This window comes from Vigna unguiculata, chromosome 4 (assembly GCF_037176805.1).
Source record: "Vigna unguiculata cultivar grain cowpea cultivar isolate G323 ecotype 2 chromosome 4, ASM3717680v1, whole genome shotgun sequence".
In the NCBI taxonomy this organism is placed as follows: Eukaryota; Viridiplantae; Streptophyta; class Magnoliopsida; order Fabales; family Fabaceae; genus Vigna; species Vigna unguiculata.
The window spans coordinates 34973922-34989472 of record NC_140795.1 but is presented as its reverse complement, the minus strand read 5'-3'; the positions used below and the strand labels follow the sequence as shown (position 1 = coordinate 34989472).

General features: G+C 30.0%; 1 protein-coding gene across 1 annotated transcript; it reads left to right on the top strand.

The window, feature by feature from the left end:
* Positions 1-3237: 3237 nt before the first annotated feature.
* LOC114181955 (TCP-1/cpn60 chaperonin family protein) lies at positions 3238-13182 on the top strand. The gene is made up of 13 exons (XM_028068649.2): positions 3238-3553; positions 3909-4171; positions 4267-4413; positions 4500-4661; positions 6965-7042; positions 7869-8002; positions 8123-8195; positions 8273-8350; positions 8557-8679; positions 10078-10172; positions 11080-11289; positions 11552-11609; positions 12833-13182. The coding sequence occupies exons 1-13, from the start codon at positions 3406-3408 to the stop codon at positions 12899-12901; spliced, it is 1638 nt and encodes a 545-aa protein (XP_027924450.1). The 5' UTR covers positions 3238-3405; the 3' UTR covers positions 12902-13182.
* Positions 13183-15551: the final 2369 nt, after the last annotated feature.

The window sequence follows — 15551 nt, the reverse complement described above, 5'->3', positions numbered from 1 at the left end:
AAGAAGGACGTAGTACAAAGGAACATTTCCTTCCATAACAATGAATGTTGACCATGTGAGCAGAAAATAGAGAGAAATACTTCCTACAGAAGCTTGAATAAGAAGGGAGATTGAGAAGGTTCATTTTTTTCAATCATATACATTAATAGATGTAGAGAGCTTTACTTTTTTCAGAGAGAGGGTAAACATGAAACCCTTAAGTCTGTATAAAGAGAGTTTTGTTTTTGCTTTCTAATAAAGGACAAACCTGATGGTGAGAGGTTAGACTTTAACAGGTAATAGAGAAAAGTTTCAAAATTTAAAAATTTGGACACGTGTCACTGTTACACAACATCATGTTCTTGTATTTTAGAAAGCCACCTGCACAAAATTAGAGTAGTAGAAATTTATACTTTTAATTAAATTTTTGTGTGCTGTTTTTTGTGTTTGATAATAAAATTTTGCACCTATTTATATATTTTATAAATAAATTTGTATATTATATAGATAAATTTGTGTATTTGTGTTTCTATTGTTGTTTTTATTATACCGAGTTAAAATTTACTATGTTTAATTTATATGTCTATTTAAATAAAATATAACGGTTATTTTTTAAATTTGATATATAATATATAATTTGAATGGAAATAATGTCAAAGAAAGATTAATAGTATGGACTAATGACGTGTGATGTTATTTTAAATGGACGAGTAATTTTGTTTTTTATATTTTTTTATTAGTTTATAGGAAACAAAATAATAGTTTTGAAGTTTAAAACTTTGAAATTTTAAAATTTTAAAAAGGATAAAATAAGAAATGATATGTATGCATGATTTATTATGCAAATATAAGTAAACAAAAAATATGTATAATGTAAAATATTTAATATTATCACTAAATTATAGATGGACATATTTCATAATTATATTATCTTTCATATAAATTACTTGAAAAGTTATATCTACTATAATTTTTAATTATTAACTATATATATTACCGATAAAATAATTTTGTTGTGCTTATCTTTTTTATGTTCTATCTTTACTTTAGAATTACTAAATAATTTCTTTATTTTTAATCTATATTCAATTTAGTAGCGGAAATTGGAGAAAATATCTAGGTGCCAAATTAGATTATATATATATATATATATATATATATATATTAATTAAAAATAATTATTTCCTTTATTTAAACTATGCAATTCAAACTTTTCAATTTTTAATCTTTCTAATTTGTTGAATTCACATAAATGAGTATTCTAATTTTTATTTCGATTCAAGACTATTCAACTAATTCATTGTATGTAGTTGAAAATACAAAATATCAACATTTTATAATGTTGGGTTATACTAATTTGAGAAAATATAATTAGGGTTCATGCCAATTTCATACAAAATATTTCTAAAATCATAGTTAGATTAGAGTTCATAATAATTTGGGGAAACTTAATTTGGGAGAAATATCGTAACGGAAGAATCATAAATCTAACATACATATATCATACTAGGATACTTATTGAGGAGATAGTGTGAGTATGCATTATTTGTTCTTTGTTCTCTAATTTTTTTTTTCCTAATCTGTCTTTTTTTTTTTATTTCACACTTTTTTGATGACTTGTCGTGAATAAACCTTATAACCAGATATAAAACCTTAATCTCTTTAATCCAATTATTAATCCATCAAATTAATTTTTATTTTACTTTTTAAACAATAAAAATATATAATATATATATAACTTAATAAAAATAATATAAATTATATATATATAATAAAATTAAAAGCTTGGAGAAGCCATGACTCCCCTTAGTCTCAGGCAAGGTCCGCCAATGATTCAATTTCTAAATATTATAAAGCAAACAAAGAAAAAAAAACTTTTTTAATATTTTCTATTTATTGAAAACAAGGAACAAAATTAAAATGACATATCAATTTTATAATTAAAATGCTAAAATATAATTTTGATCCCTCTATTTTTTTAAATTTGTAACTTTGATTTCCCCATTTTGAAATTAGGTTCCTAATTTTTTAGAAAAAATAATCATTTTGGTTTCCTCGTTTTAAGACACTAACTACTACTTGATGATTCAAATTTGACATAGCCTGAGTAGATTTTATGGTGATTACATTGTTTTTAAAATGAACTTTCACACAATATTTATTTTTTTATTTTTATTATATAAAGTTAGTCCCATAGATTGAAAAAGGAGAGAAAAACATTTATGTTGTGTTTTGTGTTCGTTTTAAAGGAAGTAAATTTGCTAGGAAAGAAATAAGACTTTTTGTGATGTTCGCTTAAGGGTATCTCTCCAGATGGCAGAGCGAGGATGTTAGGAATCCATCAAATTTGTAATTGCCAGCATAATGCAAAGATTTGGTGGGATTGGGTTGGGGTATTACATATTTATCCCTCTCATCTCTCTCCGTTGCAAATACACTCTCGCTGCAACCATGAGAAGTGTCGTGGAGAAAACCAGATCCGATCTCATGGTTGAAGGATTTGATCCCATTGTGCTGGATGAGATACCTGGTCTTGGATTCGATAGCTGGATCAGATACGTGCTCTTGGATTCGTTCCAGGCTGTATTGGATACAATTTCTTTTTATTAATTTTTTTTAGTTTCATTTGTTGTGTTTAAAAAAAATTAACAAATTAATTTACAATACTAATTTAACTAAGGGCTAAATGGTAATTTGATTATTACTTCTACTAAAACATATTTTTTAATCTATCACATCAATCAAATCTTTCTCACACTTTCACAAAAAATACTTATAAATTTACTCACCATCATTTCTAATTTTTTTTAAAAAAAATAACACAAATTTCACTCTTAAATCAATTCAAACCTATCCACTCACTCTCTCTCAATCACTCTCTCACAAGTAAACACAACATCAGTTAAAGTGTGCGCCAAAAAAAATTTAAATTTCAAAATTATATTTTTAACTACTGGCTTAAAAATCATGAATCTTGAAAAATTATAAGACTAAAATATTTTTATTTTAAAATAAGAAGACAGAATTGTCAATTGAAAGTAGTAAAAAAAGGAGGAAAATTACATTTTAGTCACAAAATTAAAATAATAGAAAATAGAGACACAAGTAATCATCAATATTTAAAAAAAAAAATACAATTTTTGTGTTGTTAAAATTTGATATTATTTGTTTTTTTGAGGAAACTCATGTTATATATTATATTTTAATTGTATTTGTGCGATTGTTTATGCATTTATTAGTTTTTCTTTGATTTTCTCCATATTCTTCCACTCTCTGCTTTTCACCTCAAAGCTTGTTGGGCGGTATTAGGGTTTAGTGAGAAAGTCCGAGGCAGTGACACAGTGTTGCTACAGAGATTTCATAGTTGAAGAGTGAAGTTACCATTTCCAGGGTTTTAGGGTTAGGGTATTCTCAAATTGCAAGAACATGGGTTTTAACATTCAACCCTATGGGATTCAATCCATGCTCAAGGAAGGTCACAAACACCTTTCTGGTCTCGATGAGGCGGTTCTCAAGAACATCGACGCCTGCAAACAACTTTCCACTATAACTCGAACTTCCCTTGGTCCCAATGGTAACGATCGCGCTTACCTTTTTTTTTTGTTTTACGTTTTTTCAACTCATCCCCGAGTGGATGTTGCACCTTCAGATTCCAAAAGTTTGGATTTTTATAATGTGGGTATGTGTACGTTTTCATGGTTGTTGATCTAGCGTTTATACGGGATGCAGTACTAAGAGTAAATGTAACGAGGTGGCTATAAAAAGAGAAGTTTCTGTTTTTCGTTTGCTAAGGGAGTTTTTCATTTTGGGTTCTGGGAACGTTTTTTTATGTGTTCGTGAATGAATCTGTTGCTTGTTGGTGTTCACAGAAGGAAGGGTTTGTCTGGATAGATTTAGATTTTTGTAATATTTTGTTTGATCTGCTTCAGGTATGAATAAGATGGTTATAAATCATTTGGACAAGCTTTTTGTCACGAATGACGCTGCGACAATTGTGAACGAACTTGAAGTTCAGCATCCTGCTGCCAAGGTTTTGGTTTTGGCCGGGAAGGCTCAACAAGAGGAGATTGGGGATGGAGCTAACTTAACTATTTCATTTGCTGGGGAGCTCCTGCAAGGTGCTGAGGAACTTATCAGGATGGGTTTGCATCCGAGCGAGATAATCAGTGGATACACTAAAGCAATCAACAAGGTTTTTTGGTTTTGATGGGAGCCTTAGTGATTCGTCTTTAAATTTTGTATTGATGTTGCTGATTTCTCTCGCTCTAATTCTTTGACATGTTTCAGACTGTTCAAATATTGGATGATCTGGTTGAGGAGGGTTCGGAGACTATGGATGTTCGTGATAAAGAGCAAATTGTTTCTCGAATGAAAGCAGCGGTTGCTAGCAAGCAGTTTGGTCTAGAAAATACCATATGCTCACTTGTTGCTGATGTGAGTGCATCCGGATCCATTTTACTATGATAAACTGCTTTTGTAGCATAATACTGTTTACAATCTGACCTTTGTTTGGAAAATAGGCATGCATCCAAGTATGCCCGAAAAACCCAGCAAACTTTAATGTGGACAACATTCGCGTTGCAAAGCTCTTGGGAGGGGGCTTGCATAACAGCACAGTAGTTCGGGGAATGGTGTTGAAGAGTGATGCTGTTGGGACTGTAAAGCAAGCAGAGAAGGCAAAGGTGAGCTTTCTCTGTGTTGAATTTTTTCGGTTTTATCGATGAGTATCCTATAAATTCATTTGTTGTGAATTAGCACTTTAATTGTCTGATTCTATTTTTAGTTTTGGTTTTGTTCTCTAACCTTTTTTTGTTTTATTTTAGTCCTCACTTTAAAGTTTAAAATTTTTAACAAGTTAATTCTCTGTTAGCTCCAGGCAACATTCTAACACCTCTAATTAATAGCTCTGTTAATGATGTTTTGTTGCCTTCTAATATAGCTTAACATGGTTTCATGTTGGTCTAACTCTTTAGAATGTTCAACAATTTGTCCGTTCTACAACAAAGAATTTGAAACAGGGGTGTGCTACACTCGAGGGTTAAACCATGAAACCCATTGAAATATTGGTATTTCATTGAACCACAAAATCTAATTTCTCGCATATAAAAGATTAAACAACCCATTCTAACACTGCTGTGAACTACACAATCAAGCCCTTTGCAGCCATTGAAAACACAATCTTCATTTGAAAATCTTTTCATAGAAGTAATAGATTTGTACTGTGATATGGTTTTGTGTGAATGTCGTATTTCAGTGGAACTCAATAATCAAATGAAACAATATTTTAATCACCTTGTATCAAAAGTGTAATGATCTAATCTAAGAGGCCATTGTTGACATCTTGAAACAAAGTCTAATTACCATCTCTCCATATGTTGTTCCTTCCTTTCACTTTTTTTTTTTTTTTTTACTCATCTTTGTTGGTTTCATTTGCTGTTGCTACTTTTATTTTTATAATTTTCACTACTAGGGGCATTATTGAACTTGATTTGAACTTGGTAGCAGAAAACAGATACTGCATTTGAAATTGTATGCGCTAAGTAGCAAGTTTCACGCGTTTTTTTTTCTATGGTAAGAAACAAGGACCAAATAAGCCCAAAATATTATTTTGTCATCCTAACAAAATATTATTTTGTCTTAGATGCAATTATGTTACTATAGAGGTCTACCTGAAGCCTCCTTCATTGTGTCTGCTATCAATGAGTCTGCTATCAGTTCTGAATATCTTCAAAGCAAATGGTTCTCCATTTCATTATCTCCAAACCAAGTGGTTCTCCATTCCATTATGTCCAAACCAAATTGTTCTCCATTCCAGGACAACACATACTCTTGCTTGAGATTAACCTGATTTTTATGAACATCAATTCTGTATGCCATAAGATTAGTGGCAAAAGGCAGTGTCATTGACAGTGTTGACAAAGTTATTACTAGAATTGGATTTGGATGTATTTGTGAATGAAAAGGACTAAGTGTTTGGGTGTTTAAATGTTAGAGAGCCAAGACAAAATAAATCGGGTGAGAGGACTTGATCATTATTAACATGTTAAAAATAATAAAAAAAAGGAAACAACAATATAAACCAACATAGTAAGCCAAGTTATTGAGTTGTTATTGCATTTATAAAAGTCATAGAATTGCATTGACAGTGTTGACAAAGTTATTTCTAGAATTGGATTTGGATGTATTTGTGAATGAAAAGGACTAAGTGTTTGGGTGCTTAAGTGTTAGAGAGCCAAGAACAAAACAAATTGGGGGAGAGGACTTGAGCATTATTAACATGTTAAAAATAATAAAAAAAGGAAACAACAATATAAACCAACATAGTAAGCCAAGTTATTGAGTTGTTATTTCATTTATAAAAGTCTTAGAATTAGATTTATATTTATGATATTCTGCATTGTTTAAAATTTGTGTGGAGTTTTCAATGCTTTTTTAGTTTCCAATGGTTTTTGTCTTTGACCAAAAATTTTGGCTGGTATTTGATGTGAATTTATGAAAGCAATTTCTTTAGTAGTGTTCTAGGGCATGTTGAAACCAACTCCTATGATTACGCATTATTTAGTCATATCCTTTTTGGGTTCATCTGAGGCTTCAAGATTTAAACTGTATAATGGGTTTATAATTTTGCAAGGCTAAACATACTTCCTATTCTAAAAAGGGATTTAATATAAGTATGGATTGGCTAATTTTGAGATTATTTAATCGAGTATTACCTACTAATATGATTGGTGTTGTGTCATGCATATTGCAATTATATGCTTCAACATTGAAGCTCTACTAATTTCAATGAAGTTATTTGTTCTCTCACTTTTTGTTGAGATGCATATTTTCCTGTCATCATGGAGCAAGATCTGTTTCTATAATCTCCTACATTGATTATATTTAATAATATAAATCAAGATATGAATACTTTTCTCCCAATGAAAACATATTGGCAAATTTTCAAACTGTCTTGTGCTGAGTTCTTTTATCTGTATTGTTTAAGGTTGCTGTGTTTGCTGGTGGTGTTGATACATCAGCAACTGAGACTAAAGGAACTGTTCTCATACATTCTGCGGAGCAGGTATGTCAAAATGACTAGAGTTTTGAATTTGATCACTATCTTCTACTTACTGTTTTATGTAGTTAAGTTTTTTTAATTGTGTGCATATATTGTGTCCGATGTTATAAGCTGGAGATCTAACTGTGTCCAAAATAAGAAGGTTGGAAGTGATTGGTTGGGTACTATAGCTAAATCCTAATGCAGTAATGACAATCGTAAACTTGTGTTATTGTTTCTTTTTACCAAGTATAAGTTTTCTCTGCCGATTATTTGGAAGGCTCTAATAAGGTATTATTTTGGGCCATGTCATTATTGTCTTGTAGGTTTTGTTTGGTCATATTGCTGCTGAGGTTTATATGTTCATTTATCGTGATATTTTGGGCGTGGCTATGCTTTATAGGTTTTACATATTCTTCTAATTGTTATTACTCAAAACATATAAAAATCCTAAAAGGTCTGTTGTGCTTGGTCAATGCCTGATTCAAATTGTTATAACTTAATGCATACTAGCATGGAGTTTCTCAAATTATACTTTTATTTGTGCCTTCATCTATTTTTGTCATGCTGATATGTTTTGAAGTGATTTGTGGCCAGACTTTTTTATTGGAAACAATTTAATGTTTAAATTTAAAGTTGTAAGACAATTTGGCAGTAACTTTTAGGATAACCTGTTATTTTGATTCTCAACTTCTGTATTAGGAAATGGTTTTATTTATTATACCTGATGCTGTACCGCTAAAGGGTCCTTTGGATTTTATAGACCCTGATTTTTCTAATGTTTTGTTTTCCTAAATTATTTGATGCTTTGCTAAATGGATTTTTGCTCTCTTCTTTCTTATTTATATAGCTGGAAAATTATTCAAAATCTGAAGAGGCTAAAATAGAGGAGCTCATCAAGGCAGTAGCAGATTCTGGGGCCAAAGTGATTGTCAGTGGAGGAGCAGTTGGAGAAATGGCTTTGCATTTCTGTGAGCGTTACAAGTGCGTTAAGTCTTTTATCCCTTTTTGATGGGTTTAGTTGTTTCTCGCAATTGAGTTAATATGAAAACTATTAATGTTCGAGTCTAGATTGTTTTCTAACTTAAATATTATTGCATATAGGCTTGTGGTTCTGAAAATCAGCTCGAAGTTTGAACTACGTCGATTTTGCAGAACTACTGGTTCTGTTGCTATGGTTTGTGTTTTTGCTTATTTGGTTATGTGAAGATGTTTTGTGCTTTTTGTCTGATCAATTTTGTTTTCCTGCCATAGCTGAAACTCAGCCAACCAAATCCAGATGATCTTGGATATGTGGATTCTGTTTCAGTTCAGGAAATTGGTGGTGTCAGGGTATGTTCAGGCCTGAATGAGCTGTCATTTCTTGGTTCCATGTTTCTTGTTTATATTAGTTTATGTGAAAATAATCTATAATGGAAAATACACTGGTTTATTCCAAGTATGGCGTGCACTTAGTTGATTGGCTTGATTCTTTTTGTTCTTCTCATGTCTAAGTATGACAGGCATGACAGGCAACTTCCTCTTGTATTGATATGCAGGTGACTATTGTAAAAAATGAAGAGGGTGGAAATTCTGTGGCCACTGTTGTTCTACGAGGAAGTACTGATAGTATACTAGATGATCTTGAAAGAGCAGTGGATGATGGAGTGAACACTTACAAGGTAATTTCTAATGTTCTGGAATTTGAATGATCTTGAAGAAGTAATTTTCTGTTATTGCCTATGATGGAAATCCCATATCAAGTGGATATATGAACAGATTATAGCAAACAAGTGGGTGCAAATCTCACCTTATAAACCAAAATTTACTTTTTCTGTTCGCAAAATCACTTCTTGATCTTGCCTCTTTGAGTAGCCCTATGAAAACACCCAAATTCTTAAGCGTCTTAGGAGGCACACATTAGTAGGATCCAAACTTGTGTTTGGATCCATTCGGAGAAAGGCCTTTTGAAGGAACTCTGTGTTTCTTATCGAAGCAACCATTCAAATTTTCTGAATTAATCAATTGTTTTATTTTTACTTTTTGTTATTGTTTTTAATTGGCCTCCAGTCTAACCAAACGGTGAACAAACATCGTTTTGTTCAGACAGAGGCGCATATCAAATATATCAAATGTTTAAATTCTTTGATTATTCGAAGAGGTTGAGGGTGTGGAATGCGATTTCAATGTTCCCTACCTACATATATTTTGATATTCATATTTCCTTATTTTATGTTTATTATTTATAGTTAATTTATGCTTATTATTAATGGTTAACTTGCTACAAAGTAAGTTTTTTTCATCAAAATTGTCGATTATTTCATTCACTAATTTGGCAATGTTCGGAGAATTATTATAATAATTTCTATGAAGAGAATTAATTCATAGGTAGATGTAAACCTTGTATGTAAAGCCTCCACCAGAAAGCTGAAGGATCGTTAAATGTTAGGTCTTTTGAAGGAAATGAACATTTTTTTTTATTCTTGTTCTTTTCTCATCAAAGATTCAACATTTCTTTTTCTATTTTCATTTTTAATCCATTCAATTTTATGGAAAGGTCTCACTTTTTACATCTTATTTTATTGTTTTCTTTATTTTATTATTTTTCTTAATTTTGTTTTCTTTGGATGCATTCTCCATTCAAAATACATTGCAATTATCTTGTTATCTTTTTTAAACAATCAATGCCAAAATCACTTATAACAAACCGTTTTTTTTAAGAAATAAAATTAAGGTTTATTTTTGAGGTTGAGTTGACCTTCTTCTATCAATCTTGTAAACTCAGGTCTGCAAGCCTGCAAATCTCAGGATTAATATTGCTTATTACATCTTTTTGGAGGCACTTCTTTTAAAAACAATTTAATGCTTTAGCTAATTGAAATATGCTGTTTGGAGGCACTTTTTTTAAAAACAATTGAATGCTTTAGCTTATTACATCTTTTTTGAGGCATTTTTTTTTAAAACAATTTAATGCTTTAGCTAATTGAAATGTGTTGTTTGGAGGCACTTTTCTCAAAACAGTTGAATGCTTTAGCTTATTGGAATATGGATTAATCCATTTCCATGCAATTATGTATCAGGCCATGTGCAGGGATAGCCGTATTGTACCTGGAGCTGCAGCCACTGAAATTGAGTTAGCTAAACGGGTGAAAGACTTTTCCTTCGGGGAGACAGGGTACTTTTTATTTTCCTTTTCAGTTTCAAACAATGATTATAATTCTTGGGGATACATTTATTTGGGTTTTTTTCACACACATCCTTCCATTCAGTATAATTACCTGAGGAATTTGTTTGTATGATTTTGGCTTTTGGTAATGCTATTACTTATCTGGTATAAGGCTATAAATATCCAATTATTATTTTCTAAAAATTTTACATCATTTGCTGAATTCTTAAGCTCTAATAAAATTTTAAAGGCCTTTTGTGGATTGTGTGAGCGGGTTTGTTAATGATATATCTCTTAATAGGCAGAGGAATTTGATTATTGAGCTTTAGTTTTCTATTAGTGTTCCATTGATTTACCTTTTTCCATCTATGTATTTACTTAATTTTTCATAATCGATATCTTTTTTCCTATGTTTGAAATGTATTTTTATCATGGGTTTGGTGTTGTCCCCCTATGTTTTTCTGTTCTTTTTCTATTTTATTATTTTCTTAATAAAATCTTTGTTAAGGCAGTGATGTCTAGCATGAGCATATTTGGAAAATCTATCTTGAGCACAAATGTTTTTAATACTGCAATTACTATGTATTGTTGTTTGGAAATAGTTACAATTTCTGGGTATAGTTACTATGTCTTATGCTTCAGGAGTATTGTTTAACATATCTAAAGGGGTTAACTTGTTTGAATAGGTTAACTCATCTTTTTGTATTGCCTATCTGGCACTATGTAAAGATCATCGTATCTTTTTATATTCTAATGATAGAAGAATTGATACAAGTTAATGAATCAGCTAAAAGATAGTTAAGCTCTCTAAGACATTTTTTTTTTCATTTTTTCCTTTCTCAAGTATTTTTTTCCTTGGTTATTTGGTATTTGACATTTTAATGGAATTGACTAAACGTTTGCAATGGCTTTGTAGGTTGGATCAGTATGCTATAGCAAAATTTGCAGAAAGTTTTGAAATGATTCCTAGAACTTTGGCTGAAAATGCTGGGTTAAATGCAATGGAGATCATATCTTCGCTGTATGCAGAACATGCTTCTGGAAATGCCAAAGTTGGCATTGATTTGGAAGAAGGTGTTTGTAAGGATGTTTCAACCTTGGGCATTTGGGATCTCCATGTGACTAAGTAAGCTATATTCTAACACAGCATGTTTTATATGGTGGCAACCCCAAAGTTTGAGCGAATAATGAACTGTCTCTTCACTATTGTTATATAGATTCCCTTGATAAACTTCGTCCAATAAAAAATTGTAGACATTAAATGCTCCTATCGTTAATGGAGTTTATGCATTCTTTCAACTTCTAAGATTGAAACAATTATACGGAATCTGAAATTATCTTCATATCACCTGAAAGATCAGTTTCATCTTATTGTTTTTTCTGTTCAGGCTCTTTGCTCTTAAATATGCTGCGGATGCTGCATGCACTGTACTACGAGTGGACCAGGTAATCCACTAATGATAATGTTTTTGCCAGTCAATTCCAGATTCCCCCGTAACATCTCAGAAAGCATATTTTAATGAGGGAAACAAGCTTTGAAACACGTTTTATGGTTAATAAATATAAGTTATGCTAATAGTTAGTTATAGTAGTTCAGCAGTTGGAGTTGTATGATTAGAGAATTGACTTAAACAATTGTAATCTTCATCCATTTCATCAATTGAAAGTTCCCGTCTCTTCCATTGTCTTTCTGACCTGTAATCTCCAGAATCAGAAACTATGTGATTCTCACCCATCTGATAATCTTCCAGATCAATCATGACCCTAGCAGGCTCTATTTTCATTTAACGAGCAGTGTTATTTTTAAGACAGGAATGCTTAGTATTGTTTCATCAATTATTAGGCCCACTGCATGCAACACTTCACTATCACATTCATGGTTTTTCCTTAGTACCCTATTACCTTAACCAGAGTGTAAGTGAGGTACTGTAACATACGAAGATTGATTGTCACTTTTGTCTAAATTATAGTGGGCAAACTTCACTTTACTAGTTGGTTTTGTTAGGTTGAGTTAGACATTCACTTTCTAGGATGTTGATTTTAACTTGGGAGAAGTTTGATTCTTTTTACCTTGATTCATCTTATTTTCTTAGTATGTGTTTGTGGAAAAAATTATCCGGACTCAACATAATATTAATTCAGTGCAAAAGCTGATATGTACATCATGGGCACCCGATACTTTGCTATTTACAGTTGCCCATAGGGTATGGTATCATTTCAACAAAATAGAGTGCTACCGGTTGCTCTCGTCTATTCAAAGGATTGATTTTTAATTTGAGTTAAGTTTATCAGCAGCACTAAGGATTTTAGGCTGGCAGTAGTAAGCTACATTGTCTTGTGTTTAAGTAGTAGAAAGAATGTAATGTAATGACAACTTGTGGTTTACAAAGTGCAACAATTAAGGAATAAATGGCTATGATGATGAGCCTATAAGGCCTATGCCATGAAGATTATTGACAATTGCATATACAGCTTATGTGAAGTTGGATGTAAGATTTTAGTCTATTTTTTCTTGAAAAAAATGTGGATATGAGCCGTGATATATGATGTAACAATATAGAGAGAAATGAGAGGTTTCAAATAGTTTTAATATGGATGTTTCCATATATCATTGTTTAACTTTCAAAGTGTAAAGTTGGGGAGTATGATTTTTATTTATTTTTCTTCAGATTATCATGGCAAAACCAGCTGGTGGTCCAAGGAGAGGAGAGCAACCTGCAGGTGCAGATGAAGATTAGGTCCAGTATTGTGGGAATTGATTATTTATCTTGGTCATGTTTGTATCTCTACATGATGGCTCGATGGCTCGAATTTGACTTAGGCAATGTTTTATTTTATTTAGACTTTAGTAGTGGTGGTGTTCACAATTTTGAATTTTGTTTTTGCCATGAAATACAAAGAGGTGTGTTCTGTAAATTTACATATTTGTAGTCTTGTTTGTGAGTGGCGATATTAATTTACTGAGAATTATCACCCTGGCCTTTGTTTGAGATCTTATATATGTAAGTTTTTCTGGGTATCAGGTCCCTGGTATCAAATCTGTTACTCTTGAAATTTATCCATTATTGAGCTAGAAAACTTAAAAAGTGCAAGAGAGGCACTTGTAGGTTATAAAGAGGAGACAACTTGAACTTGTTAGGTTTTTCATAGTGAAACCTGCTGTAATTGTGTAAAACTAAAAGCAAACAGTGCCTAAATTTATTTTCTTCTCAATTGTTGTGGTCTTCTGTACGTAAAACATAATATTTTAAGTTAGAATCTTCTCTTCACTTGAGAAATATTAAAGAATAGATGATGGATTTTATAGTGGATTTTCCTTTGCTAGGATGTTATATTTATAATAATTTTGGGTATATTAGACACAATGTATAAGAGTGATGGAAGAGAATATAAAAAGATATATCTAAGAATTAGGTTTACTAAACACTTTTACTATAAATTATAGGCTTAAATATTTATTTTATTCAAATATTTATTTAATTTTTTTTAATTTAGTTTTAATATTAATTTTTTTTAATTTGATCTTAATATTTGTTTAATTTTTATATAAATATTATATTGATAATTCTATTAAAATTTATATTTTTATTAAATATTTTTTGTTTAGGATTAGAGTTGATTTAAAATTTGAATGAAAATTTTGAAAACAGAAATTAAAATAATTGGTTTAAATATTTAAGAGGTTAAAAATCATGTATTAAAAATTACATAAATATTATATTAATAAGTATATTACTTTATATTATTTTTAACTTTCTAAAATTTTAAATCATTGTGTTATTTTCTTTTAAAATTTTCATTTTAATTTTACGTTAACTCTAATTTTAAATTAAAAGTATTTAATAAAAATATGAATTTTAATAAGAATATTAGTATAACATTTATTTATATATAGTTTAAAATTAAGGGGGTAAAATTGCTTAATTTGTAAAAAAACCTAGGACCAAATTAATGAATATAACAAATTAATCCTATCAAGCATAATAGCTTGACACATGAATTTTTCTTTTTAAATTAAAAAAAATAATAAAAAATCAAGAAAGTCATGAAATGACATGTGATGGTTCACAATTCTTTAATTATTTTAATGATGTTAATAAAAAAGATCAAATTAAATTGATAAATATTTTAACTAAATTAAACAAAAAATAAATTAATACCAAATTGAAAAAATTGAACAAATATTAAGACCAAATCAGTATTTAAGCCTAAATTTTATATATGACTATTTATTTTAATACTAAGCATTCAAGTTGTATGTGCAGTTTGAAAACAAATGACAATTAATTTTAATGTGTTTAGTTATTTCATGAAAATGTGGAGAATAGTTTAGTTATGAAGTAGCTTCAGGAATTACTTAAAACTATTTATTCTAACATTTTTTGTCAAGTTGAAACCTACAATTTGTGTGTATTTATGATGCACAAATACGATACGTGTGTGATATGTTGATATGTTTATTTTGAAAATAATAGGATATGATACATGATATACCCAATTGAAAAATGTAAAATAATTATTAAAAACATAGTAAATATACGAATCCAAATTAAAATCATATTTATTAAAGTTGTTAACATAAAAAAAATTATAAATTATTGTTATTATAAAAGTATTATTGCTTTATAGATTAGATTTTTCATTGGTAAGTACCGGTAAAGTATCAAACTTGAGTACGTGTCAGATATACATGACCAAAATTGAAGTCTCAGTGCATCATAAGTATGTACGGTATGTACTAAGTTTAGAACAAATAGATTTAATCTAAAGTTCTCTTAAGGATTTTAGTAATACATATGAATGTCGATCATTTGATCTGATAAATTCAATGCATATTTGTTTGGATAGCAACCTTTTACTTAAAAACACAAAAATATAATTCTCGAAGGAATTATTTAAATATATTTATTCTAACACTTTTTTATCAATTTTTAACTTACAATTTGTATATGCTAAGTTTAGAACAAATAGATTCAATCTAAAGTCCTCTTAAGGATTTTAGTAATGCATCTGAATGTCATTATTTGATTTGACAAACTCAAAGTAGATCTGTTTGGATAACAAATTTTCTCCGAGAGTCAATTTCAATGTATTTAATCTTTAAAAGGAACATTGGTTTGGAAAAAATGTTATGAGTAATTTGGTAATCAAAAATATGTCTTCATCAACTTTATTTCTCAAAAATCTAATTCTTAGGGGAACTATTTTACCATATAAGCTCCTAGGGGAGAGATATTATTGATCTATAATTAGCTTCAATAGATTGGGAAACATTTTGTTTCTTATTTTTCTAAGAGATAATATTTTATCCAAGAAAAACAAAATATCCTATGGTAAAGTGTCTTTTCATAGGAGAATCAACTTAATCAGTGTCACAATATCCAAAAA